Here is a 13,230-nt window from a genome sequence, read left to right as displayed (position 1 = left end):
AGGAACTCATCTGATCAGTTGTATGTTGAGTCTACATGACGACAGACTACCGTTTCAGTTATTATAGTGACGGAAATGCATCTACGTATGCATAAATGAGTTTAATTAGCGAGCGAAGCGAGCCTCTCTCTTGTCATGTCAATTGAGCTCGAGATAAATTATATTTATATATTTACTAGGATCCATGGCCCGTCCTTCGTACGGGCAAGATACTGTAGTGTAAAGTTAGGTCTGAGGACACGTCACGTTCATTTTTGTTGCGAGGTCCCGGATATCCTGAATGATTTGGAATCTTGCTCTTCGCGCTTGTTTCGATAGAAATCGACATACTCCCCGTGTAGCACTTGCTGCAGAAAACGTGTAGGTTGGATTCGGTGCAAATGCAATCAGAATTTGGAGAGAAACGAAAGCGCCAGAAGAGTAAGTTTCGTCGGCAAGAGATATTGGATTGCTCGAAGCTTTCCGAAGGACGACGATGCATACGGTCTACACGGGAGTAGTGTGGGCGTGTGTTCAAATGAACGGGAATGTGTAGCGTTTGCGTCATCGAGAAATTTTACGCGGGGGTCGACCCCTCGAGAGGGGACCCGGTGCATAATTTTTTTAATTTTTTTACGCAAACCTTCCCCTGTGCGTGTCGAGTGTGCGTGCCGATTTCGGTTGCGACCGGACAAAAGACGTGGCCCCCAAACGCGAACACACACTCACACACACAGACAGACAGACAGACAGACAGACAATTTGAGCTTTATATAGTAGATATATATACGTGCGTCAGCACTTGTCATATGGATTTAAGGCAAAACAGAAAGACAAATCGTTAAAACGACGATGCCAGATGAATGCAATTTGACTCCGTAACATATGCGTTAAAAATTGAAGCAAGGGACCCCTTTCAAGGGGTCGACTCACTTGTAATTTGTTGGCGAAAAGAGTCAAACAACTCTCGATTTTGCTCACTTACGCGGCTAAAGAGCAAAGGAGACTGATTCGTGACAAATGGAATAAAAAGGAAAAGCTAAAAGAAGAGAAAAGTCTGTTTTTTGAGTTTTCGCGCGTTACTTTGATAGAAATTATTGCTACGCAACCATTGTCACATGACTATGCAATCATTGTTACGCAACTATCTCAGTAAACGAGTGAGACGATTGAAGCGTGAACGAAGAATTGAAGACAACTATAGTATTTTGCGTTCAATTATCCGAACTCGGCGTTCAGTTACCCGATTCAGGCAAGCAGTTATCCGAATTGGGCGTTCAGTTATCCGATTCGGGAATTCTATTATCTGACATACAGTTATTCGATGTTCTGTCCTAATTAGAAGTACCAAATATGTAAATAATTATTTTAGTCGCACATTTCTTTCATGACGTCTTTCTATGATGCTCACTCACGTTTCAGCTGAACACTAAATGATTGATTCAAGAAAGGTGGGAAGGCGAAGTAGTGAAATTCGAGCTCTTGATTAGCTAAAAACCCGCGACGACGCATGATAGACTGTTGCATGGTATCACTCAAGACGCCCGATTTACAAAGTATGCGGATTGCACCATGATTCACGGAACAAGGCGTTGTTGTAGGCTTCCTAGATATGTAGATTTAGTTCCCTCACAACAGCTTAGTTAGACCTCCGTGGAAACATGGGACACCAAGATTAGTGCAAAAGAAATTATCCTACAACACAAGCTCAAATTCACGCTAAAGTCAAGATTAATTACAAGTTATTACGTCTAGACAGCTGATGAATGATGATATTTGAGCAGCTGCCCAACCGCAGACTATGTAAGTTATTTAGTTGCACAACAGCCGTAAGCAACGGATAATTGAACGCCTGAATCGGATAATTGAACGCAAAATTCTATAGAAGAGCAACCGAGAGTCTGTTTCCTGAGGTCCCGCGTTTGATTGACAGAAACTATTGCTACGTAACGCAACCATTGTTACGCGAATAGGTAAAGACACAACACCATCGCTCGCCAAACACAATGCTAACCGAGCATTTACTAGTTTAATTAAATTCATATGTAACATACATGCATGCATACATACGTACGTACGTACAAACATACATATATTGTATTTGTTGGATTTGTGAACCCTCCCCCAGCACACTCGAGCTTCGTCACTACACTGTGTTGCGATGTGATGTCTAGCTACACTGTGTCGCGATGCAATTCTAGTAGACTCTACCCGTAACCGTACCAAATGGGCATCCGTGAGCGACAAAATTACGACCGACAACACTCTCTGAAGCTTTTATTGGAGACAAATCCTTCCTTCTACCCGAACATCAACTGCATGTTTTTCGCAGTGCCAGTAACAAGCTGTAAGTGCGAGCGAAATATGAGTACGCTATACTTCGCCCTTTGAAGATGTATTATATATGCTCTAACTGAGTAGGCCGTTTTCTGCCCCAGCAGATAATATAACAAATGGTTAGTCAGTTTCTGGAATCAGGCAAATTGTTCTGTTTACCAAATTTACCTTTTATGAACAAATAGATTATTGCAGAAGATATCTAACAATGCGTTGGTGGTTTTAGACGCAGAGGGATTGTAGTCAGGTCATGTACAGTTTTGTCTAGAAAGATCTTTGTAGATTTACAAACTCTCCGCTCTAGCGGTGGTTATCATTCCTGTGCAAAACAAAAAATCGGTAGACGATATTTGGGGGCGGAGCTTCTAGAGAATGCGCAATCTCGAAGGTAACACGAACCTTTCGCCAATCTCGCTGTACACAAAGTCCACGTTTCCGGGTCTGCTTCTGGACTGTGGATCATTTTGCCGTTGACTAGGCTTTGTAATTAAGTTCAGTACTTACCATTTCGTGCCTCTTGTGAGAGACTTCGCCTGCGTAGAGACGCGTAGGAAGCCATTTCTTGAGTACGGCTTCTCGAGGGTAAGAGACTGCTGTTCAAGCTGAAGTCGCCTGATTCACACTCTGAGCAGATATATGTTGAGTGGAAGCATAGACTACTCATTGTCTAGTGATGGATTAGTTTTAGCGAGTGAAATCATGCCACTTGGGAACATGCACATTTGGGGTAACCAGACATGAAGGACGTTTCGCGTTGTTTCTGGGCAGTCTAGCTTGCTTCTGTGTATATGTGATTTGCCAAGTCGAAGATGTTACTGTGATAACTTGCACTCGATAGGTAATGACGCGGATCAGAGTACAGTATACGTACACCACAGTCTGTTTATTAGCACTGCAAGTCTACAAGTCCCAGCAACAGTTATGTCTAGAGTAACACAACACACACGCACTAGCTATTTCATAGCTGTAGTGTCTAAATCAGAAAGCAGAGGCTGTTCTACTATGGCGTTTGATACGTGCCAAAATAGGAATAATAAGAATCAGGAATAGGGGTTTTGTGCATCAGGGGTAGGGATTTTGTGCATCAGGGGTAGGGGTTTTGTGTATTAGGAATAGGCGTTTTGTGCTTCAGAGGTAGGGGTTTCGTGCATCATGGGGAAGGGGTTTTGTGCATCAGGGGTAGGGATTTTGTGCATCAGGGGTAGGGGTTTTGTGTATTAGGAATAGGCGTTTTGTGCTTCAGAGGTAGGGGTTTCGTGCATCATGGGGAAGGGGTTTTGTGCATCAGGGGTAGGGATTTTGTGCATCAGGGGTAGGGGTTTCGTGCATCAGCGCTAGGGGTTTTGTGCATCAGGGTTAGGGGATTTGTTCATCAGGGTTAGGGGTTTGTGCATCAGGGCAGGGGTTTTGTGCATCAGGGTAGGGGTTTTGTGCATCAGGGGTAGGGGTTTTGTGCATCAGGCGTCGGGGTTTTGTGCATTAGGGGTAGGGTTTTGTGCATCAGGGGTAGGATGTTTTTACATCTGGGGTAGTAGTTTTATGCATCAAGGTAGGGGTTTTAAGAGGGCTTAGGTACGAGGCTAGTTGCACACAGTAGATCATGACCGTCTCAAGAGAAGAAACAGCCGAGGAACTTCGTCGCCTTATCAGAGGACTGCTGAATAACGCCCAGCGGCAAATCATGCCCTTTCAGTTAGATTCTAGCACTCTTGCTGATGTCAGGCGTTTCTGTGACCGTCTGTGCACACATATGCATCGATTGGCCGCACTAGAGATAAATTCTGACATACGAAATTCTCTTGTGTATGTTCGTGAAGCTGCAGGATATTTGGAGCAAGCGAGAGCTTCAGCGAATTCCTGAGTCGAAGATTCGTATAAGACAACCACCCTACAATCAAATAGAGGTAGATCAAGGTTTGTGTGACATCTGAGCAGTTACAATACTTTCTAGGCCACGGGTTTACTGTTCCAGTCATCGCCAAAATGTTAGGGGTTTTCCTAAAAACAGTTAGAAGGAGAATGACAGACTTTGGTCTTAGTTCTCGTTGAACATTTTCAGACATTTCAGATAGTGACCTTGATGCAGTTATGAAAGAGCTAAAGGAACAGTATCCTCATTGCGGATACCGAATTTTGAACGGACTTCTCAAGGCCAAGGGGATTCTTGTTCAACAAATTCGAGTTAGGGAAGCTGTACTCAGGTGTGATCCTGAAGGTGGTGCAGCTCGTTGGCTATGTCTTTGTCATCCAAGATGCTCTTAAGCCGTCTCTGGCCCCTTGCTGTTTTGTCATATTGATGGGAATCATAAACTGATAAGATATATACATGTGTAGCTGCATGCTCAGGGCTGGATCCAGGAATTTTTTAAAGAGGGGGTTAACCGTTAGAAGTTATTTATAGCATTACTAATTTTCTCTCTTCTAATGAAATTTTATGAAATTATTGAACCACGCATATTGGAAAGAGGGTTGCAACCCCTGAACCACCCGTCTGGATCCAGCCCTGATGCTTTAAATATAGTTATGCACTCAGAATAAACGGTAGCATGCAGCAGTAACCATGCAATATTACTGTGTGAAATTGATGATTGCATGCAATCTAATGTTGGATTAATTATTCAATAGGTGGAGACTTGTTATTCATGAGATATTGACGGTTATTCAAGAGTTCCTGTATTTCTACATTGTTCCGACAACAATAGAGCAGAGACCGTTTTGAATTTGTTCATTGGAGCTGTTAATCAGTATGGTCTGCCATCAAGAGTTCGATCTGATCATGGTGGCGAGAACATTGCAGTTGCTTGATACATGTTGAGTCATTCTTCTCGAGGTTTGAATCAAGGCAGCATGCAAGTCGGAAAAAGTGTCCACAACCAGAGAATTGAAAGGTTGTGGCGAGATCTCTTCCTGGGAGTCACAGGATTGTACTACGACATATTTTCACACTTGGAAAATTGTAGGGTTCTTGATCTTGGTAGTGACACCCACATTTTGCCTCCACTTTGTATATCTGCCGAGAATAAACGAGCACATTGAAACATGGCAGCCAGCGTGGGTTCAGCATGTACTCAGTGGTGCTAACCGTACACCAAATCATCTATGGATTGAAGGCCTCACCAGTATGGCAAATTCCAGTCATAGAGTGGTAGTAGAAACATTTCAGGAAGATGTTAGTAGACAGTATAATATGTTACCTTACAGTGCAATTAATCTACTTTGTTCTTCCTTTTTTGTAAATTAAAGGTTGTAACTGACGATTATGGGATTGACTGGAATGGCCAAGTACCACACCAAGACGACCACAATATCAACATTTCTTAAACGTTATGTCCACTTTCGCAAGACCCAAAAATTAGGCTTATTGAGACCATTGACCCACTAAGTGAGAGTGACTGTTTTGGAATAGACATTTATTTGCTGGCAATAGACTTTGCTACAACTTGCCTAAGTACGTACTTAAAGTTAGTCGAGGCAATAAAATAATTGTTATCTACAGATTGTGGTGGGTACAGTGCACACGCTATAATTTCATGAGCTGAAAACTATATCCAATGATACTAGACTATGCAGTGATGTCGTGGACTGGATATTTGTACGTACTGGTGTGCATGTTTCACAAGCTGCTACACTTGCAAAAGTATAAACATTTATGCTCAACATGCAATCCTAGCATAGTCAGGCTAGAGGTACACTGATGTTCTTAGAACAAAACCCCTAGCTACACTAAAGCCACCTCTAAAGTAATTAACAGAAACACTCTTACCCCTGATGCACAAATTAAACCGCTTCCCCTAATGCACAAAACCCCTACCCCTAATGCACAAAACCCCCACCCCTGATGCACAAAATCCCTACCCCTGATGCACAAAACCCCTATCTCTGATGCACAAAACCCCTACCCCTGATGCACAAAAACCCTACCCCTGATGCACGATTATTCTTATTTTGGCACGTATCACGCGCCATAGTTCTACCTCATCTGCAGGTGCAGTTGATCAAGACATGTATATAGTCTAGCGATCCTAGAGAAGTAAACATGTTGATTGTCGAAAATGTCACTAAGACTAAAGCTGATGGTTTACTTCGGATAAGTTAACAGCAAGCAAATTAAATAGTGGAACTTGAAAACAAGATTAGAGTTCTCGAGTAAGACTTAGCATCTGCGAAGTCCGAGTTGCAAGGAATCACTCAACACACTGCCAAATGATAAAATCAAGGTTTACAGGTTTTGTGTTGAGAAATGTGCTTGACACAGTGTGGAGTTGGATTGAACCAGCAGCCAAGACTATTACTCTGTATAGCAAACAAAGAATTAGGCCAAGGTACATTAAGTGATGTAAGCTCATGAGCTCACCGCCTTCCATGTAGGGTTGGATAAGCTAGACGAATTTTTGCTGACTCTAGTTCGACAAGATACAAAGTTTCACAGTTCCAAAACGCTAGATAGGGGCAACAAGTAGTCCTATTCAGCCACACAGTGCGTCACATTCGGCACCCCGAATGGGTTTCCCTACTGCAAAATCTTCACCTGATAAAACTTTCATCGCTAGGCAATGTGTAGTCCATGCTTACACTCCAAGTCTATCTGTTCAGGGTGTGAATCAAGGTACTTCAGCTTGAACAGCAGTCTCTTACCCTCGAGAAGCCGTACTCAAGAAATGGCTTCCTACGCGTCTCTACGCAGGCAAAGTTTCTCACAAGATGCAAGAAATGGTAAGTAGTAAACTCACTTACAAAGCATAGTCAATAGAGATAGATGATGATAAAGTAATTCAATCATGTTTATATAATCTATTCTTGTGACATCTGACAATTGTTCAATTTTTTTCATAATTTTTTTGAAATGTCATGCGTGTGAATAAAGACAGCAAAGATCTTATTCTTCAGGAGTTTCGTCACAAAATTTCGTTACAATGCAATCCAAGATGTAGAAATCAATGATGCAGACCAGAGACTCCAACCTGGGCGTGACATCTTACAATAATTGTTCAAATTTCTATAATGTTTGCAAAGTGATGATTGAACGAGAACAGCCGGGATCTCATCTAGAAGGTTGGTGTAAATGAGATTCGAGCTTTAACATACAAAGATGCAACGCGGCGACTCCAAACTCTTATGACATCTTGTTACAATTGTTTCAACTTATATAGGTCGTTTCGGGTCGTATCACAACTGGTATGCACGATGCAAATGACGAATGAGGCGCGTTGTATTAAACGCGCTGCGCTATAACTGCTACATTCGTACATATGTCTGAAAATACATCATTGAAAAAAGCAAAGCAGTGTCGTAGCTACGGGAGATTCTTGAGAGTTCAATACCCCAAAGTTATGAGCGTGGTTGCTCATCTATTTTTTATAGTCTAATAGAGTGATTCTAGATACATAATTATACAGTACAGAAATAATACGTTTTTAGTTTGTAAATCTATACGTATATACATATACAGCTAATTTTTAACAAATTAATCATAATTTTTAACAAATTAATATTAATAATGAGCCTCCAAAAAATTTCGCTCCGTATACTCTGCTGATCAAAGGACGCAATAGCGATATACGTATAGCTTGCATCCTATTTGTCAGAAATCGTACAAATTCTATTTGCCCGAAGGATTCCAAAAAAACCAAATACCTAAGCCCAGCAAAAGCAAATCAAAAGTTGTATGGTTTAACGCAAGCTATAGAAAACGTGCTCAACGTCAGCACAATTAAAAATTATTACGTTACTGAAATCAAGCACGATATAGCAGGCAATTCCGTGACAGGGTGCTAGCAAATTTTATAAAGTTTAGTTCTGTTTGTAATAAAAGTTGTTCTAAACGTTATTATGCTCAACAAAATTCTTTGTTAAAGAAAAGGGTCGAGTTGTAGAGGAAACTTATTAAAACATGTTCAGCATCTGCTTAATAGATAATGGTTAAAATATTTCCTTAGTTAATAATTAATAAACAAAATTAATCAAATTAATTATTAATTAATAATTTATTAATATCAATTTAGCAAACCGTTGTTGTTAAATGTGTTTATAATAAATTTATGTTATGGTTGATTTGCTTGCATATTTAATTATTCTTCAATTACCTTATGTACACCGTCATTATAACATATATTAAAATTTGTTTAAAAGTAATAAATCAGCGCAAATCGTTGCTCTAACTAATTTCTTCGATAGTCAGATAACCAAAATGCCAATCAAAAAGTTTGTTTAGCTTTTCCCAGAGATTCTTGAAAGTGGGTCTTTCGTTTTCAGCCCAAAGCCAGCACGAGTAAATGACTTCAAATCTAATAATACACAACATCAGTCATATTATCAAAAAGGTATGACATGTTACAATTATGCATACACTTACTGCACCGCATAGTATTTAAAATATTTGAAGCGTTGTCACTTGCCTGAGTAATTTTGCAAATTTGTGTTAAGTCTTCTTACAGTAAAACTTTTAGCCGGAAAATTGTGTGCACAAATATGTTTGGCTTGATTGGATTTGGGTTTGGTATTACGACAATATTAAGAATATTAAATAGGATTAATGAATTGAAGGTGTTGACTGTATTAAAGAGTAAGAAACTGATACTACCGATCAATTGCAAAATTTGTGATATCTTTTATCAAATTTGTATGGTTTTACAATTAACATGCACATAACTGCATTTTTGAAATTGAAGGCAGAGCACAAACTCTATGATAAAAGCTACTGTGTGTGTGTGTGTGTGTGTGTGTGTGTGTGTGTGTGTGTGTGTGTGTGTGTGTGTGTGTGTGTGCATGGACATGGCCAGTTTGAGAGACAGAGCAAGGCAAAATTAATACCATCTCTCCTCCGCTTATGCTGGAGCATGGCTGAAGCAGTCTCAAACCAAATCCTTGGCCCATCCATGCTTCAACATGAGTTCATTATTGCCTTCAGGGTTTGGCTTGGCATTCCTCTGTTTCCGGATTCTCCTGACTCGCTCAGATGTGGCCCTCATAGAGACCATTTACTGGGTTGTGGTTGAGATTTAGCTCCTAACAGACGTCATAATGGTTTATGTGACATTATTTTGCATGCCTTACTGATAGACAACAAAACAGACAGGTAAGAACAGACAAGTTCTAGTAACTCTAGGGTTCGTCCTTATGACATTTTTCATCCACACTTCGTTGATGGCAGGCCTGCTTTCTTCACTGTCCAAGCTACGTACGTATTTGAAAGTCAGAAATAGTTGGAGCCGCGCTGCAAGGGAAGGAGCACCGGCGTAGCGTCTGGGGACTGGGGAGCGCATAGTCCCCACAAATATTTTGGCGTGTCACTTCGTTTAAGCAGAAATATAATATTAAGTTACTAAACAGTGACTGTTCGTATATAATCTCAGAGCAGTTCTGTAGCTATGGGGCCTCCTGGGCACGTACCCCCAGACATTTGGCTACTTTTTAATTTTTATCATATAGTTTGCAAATTGCAAACCATTCTGTTCAAATTATAGGATTATCTATCCATTAGTAATTGATTGTGCCCGTGACGATAATGCTGTGAAATTAAAATAAAACGATGAAATTAAGAGTTGAAATATAAATTTGAGAAAATTTTCCAGTGTGCCCGCCAAATCTTGGACTCTCGCAATGCCGCTGCCCGAGGCACCCCTACATAATGATTTGCCTGCACTCCATGGTACTTACCCCAAAGGTATTTTCTACCTGACTATAGATAGAGCTATATTACTGGATAGATTACGAAATACTAAAATTGGTCAACGCCGTTTGCACTGAATTGGTCTTTTAGATCCTATAGTCTTCGAGATGTCATTAAATTTGACGATCTCAGCGAGCCATGAAATCCTTTTTGGCACGGACAGTAACAGTGTTTCCACTCCTTTACACGCACTCCTTTACACGCACACAGACGGCAGTCAGTCCAACAGTCTACTTGCAACATAAAATTGATATTAATTTGCTTATTTGTTTACAAACTGCGAGCTAGAAAAGTTGAAAGTTGGGCGTGATATTTGCCGTGATAGAAATGGGCGTGGTTTGCTTTCTAATTTGTAAGCTACCCAAACTTGAGGACCACACCACGCCGGTGGCAGGAGGATTGGAAAAGGATTACAAACACGAGCAATCGTTATTAAAGTGTCCAAGACTGTTCTGCCTTCTGACGCTGGAATCTTTTGGCTTTTGGACTCAAGCAAGTCTTCAGACGTTGACAACTATTGCAGCCAAAACTACGAACTATGATGACTTCGATTTACAACAAGGGTTCTACAACCTTTTGCAACAGCTCTCTGTTCGATTGTGGCAACACAATGCTAGAATGATAATTTGTAGATACTTTTGCTAGAAAATAAGTTTGACATGTGGGACTTGACTTCATAATATGTAGAATAATTAGGGTTATGTTTTGTAAGGATAGTGCTTGGTTGTTGATGTCGACCACTTAGGGACGTAATAGATGTGTGTGTGTGTGTGTGTGTGTGTGTGTGTGTGTGTGTGTGTGCGCGAGCGCGCGCGCGCGCCTGTGCGTGGTCATCTGTTGCTCAATTAGTTAGAGAGTGCGTTTGGAGAAGGGATTGCAATTGCCTCTCTCTACGTTCCTGTTAAACCAAGTACATTAAGTGCATAGTGACAGATAGTTGTAGCTAGAGTTACTTGAAGCAAGTCTATTGTTACATAGTGACTGTTGGTTCATGAGCTTCATAGTAGAAAGTGTATAATGACTGTTAACCTGGACCCAAGTGGCTCAAACAATGTATGTCTGTATGTATTGCGTATGTATGTATGTGCATACGTATGTTTGTATGCATGTATGTACGTACGTATGTATGTATGTATGTATGTATTACGTATGTAAATATGTATGTATGTCTGTACGTATGTATGTATGTATTTATGTGTTTATGTATTACGTATGTATGTATGTACGTATGTATCTATGTATGTATGTATGTATGTATGTATACATTGATGAAGCTTCCACAGAAACTAGCTTCTATGTAGTTTAACTCACGTATTTGAAGGGCAAACAGCAAGAGGAGGCAATCTATGTCCGTTCCGAAGGTGATCAACAATGCCAACATTAGTCGTGTTTGCATAAGGAGATTTTCCCAAGCTGAATACTTCCCACGACGTCACGCCAAAAGACCACTACAAAATACGAAACGAATTCAGACGGCGTCATTACATAGATATAGATCTGACAATACTCGTAGCACAAATAGATGCACAGATCAACATATGCGCAAGCGTGTACACACGCACAGACCCGCACACACATACACACATGCGTAAACACAAGCACACGCATACGCACACACACGCATACACACACACCTAAGAAATCCTAAATGTCAGGAGCTGCCTGTCAGAGGTCACGCTCCCAGCTGTTAAGTTGGGTCGTGTGCGCTACTCAGGGAACTCTGAACCTGCGCTAGCAAACTCCTGGAGCCGGGCCAGGCACTCGCAGGAGCACCGACTTGTGAAGCCAACTGTGGTGTGAGCACCCGAAGTCTCACCAGGACCCCAATGGCTGATGTCACGTCACAGCCGATGGCCGCTTAGGACCCTAGTCAATGACCAGGTACTCATTTATACTCCTGAGTCGAGAGAAGCAAATGTGTGTTATTTTCTTGCTTAAGGAAATTATGCCATAGCTCGCCATCACTGTGACTTGAACTTGCGACCCTTCAAGGTCCCGGATGTGGACACTCCATAAGATGACTCTCTAACCAACTGAGCTATCGCACCACACATACGCATACACACACACACACACACACACACACACACACACACACACACACACACACACACACACACACACACACACACACACACACACACACACACACACACACACACACAGACGCACGCACGGCTTCACGCACACACGCACTCGTCTCCAATACAGCAAACTAAACAATACCACGTCGCTCTTCTCAGAATAGATTTTTTGAAGCAAGCTCTCAGGAGCCATCCATTTGACAGGTATAGGTGTGTCACTTTGCTGTCTGTAGTAGGATTCCTCGTTTATAAAACGTGCCATACCAAAATCAGCAATTTTCACTGTCATGTTAGAATTTAACCTAAACAAAAATATGACAATAATATTTTATTAGATTTTTCCTTACGTGTTGTCTATAGCTATAACGCGGCGTTTCAGTAGACGGTCAGATAATTCCACTGGACGCATACTCACCAACGCGATGCGTCTACGGATTCCTTAAAACTAGTTATAATTGATTTCTTTACATTGTAGGAATTTAAAATAGATTTTGCACGTTTGATGTAACTTTTAGTAAACTGAACTTGTGTAGAATATTACTTGAAAAAGCTATTGCGTATATTTTGCCTCTGCTGAACGACTCACTGCAGTCTTCATTTTTCGTCAATGAAAGTTACATTATCCAATGCGGCGGACGAACTTGGTGTGTGTGTGTGTGTGTGTGTGTGTGTGTGTGTGTGTGTGTGTGTGTGTGTGTGTTGTCTGTGTATTGTAAGATTATAATGTGATATATTTGTAGAGTATTTAGCAAAGCATTTGTTGTTCTTACATGCAGTTTCTCGCCGCTAAATCTCTATGAATGATAGAACAACTGCTGAGATACTCCATGCCAGAACAAATCTCAATCACGTAGCTTAGTAGTTTCTTTGGCTATACAACAGACATAATCAAAAGTTTGATTTTCTCTCATAGATTTTTCGTACACTACATTACCGTGCAATCCTCGTCCTTTTCCACATCGCATTGCTTTCTTTTATTGCAAAGGTAGGATTTGAGATCTCCATTTTCCATATAAGGTAAAACAATCAGCGGGCCTCCAAAGTTTTCTTTGCCTGCACATACTCCTATCAAGTTGAGGACGTTGCGGTGATTAAGTTTGTGCATCGAAATGCACTCATTCATGAATCCAGTTAAGTTCTCGCATTTAATGTCGTCTGTTA

At 41.0% G+C, this 13,230-nt stretch overlaps 1 protein-coding gene across 1 annotated transcript; it reads right to left on the bottom strand.

Annotated features, from left to right (window-relative positions):
* Positions 1 to 8,470: 8,470 nt before the first annotated feature.
* LOC134184720 (tyrosine-protein kinase Srms-like) lies at positions 8,471 to 12,931 on the bottom strand. The gene is made up of 4 exons (XM_062652465.1): positions 12,840 to 12,931; positions 12,212 to 12,371; positions 11,297 to 11,433; positions 8,471 to 8,600 (listed from the first exon to the last, which is right to left on the bottom strand). The coding sequence occupies exons 1-4, from the start codon at positions 12,896 to 12,898 to the stop codon at positions 8,471 to 8,473; spliced, it is 486 nt and encodes a 161-aa protein (XP_062508449.1). The 5' UTR covers positions 12,899 to 12,931.
* Between the last annotated feature and the right edge of the window lie 299 nt (positions 12,932 to 13,230).

This window comes from Corticium candelabrum, chromosome 9 (genome assembly GCF_963422355.1).
Source record: "Corticium candelabrum chromosome 9, ooCorCand1.1, whole genome shotgun sequence".
In the NCBI taxonomy this organism is placed as follows: Eukaryota; Metazoa; Porifera; class Homoscleromorpha; order Homosclerophorida; family Plakinidae; genus Corticium; species Corticium candelabrum.
Note: the sequence above shows the minus strand (reverse complement) of the source record. Positions and strands in the feature narration are given on the sequence as shown.

Coding starts and splice junctions, on each gene's coding strand:
- LOC134184720 (XM_062652465.1), bottom strand. CDS start 12,898: ATGGAGTATCTCAGCAGTTGTTCTATCATTCATAGAGATTTAGCGGCG. Junction 12,372..12,839: donor TTAGCGGCGAGAAACTGCAT/GTAAGAACAACA, acceptor ATTTTTGTTTAG/GTTAAATTCTAACATGACAG. Junction 8,601..11,296: donor GCTGTTTGCCCTTCAAATAC/GTGAGTTAAACT, acceptor GTGTATTATTAG/ATTTGAAGTCATTTACTCGT.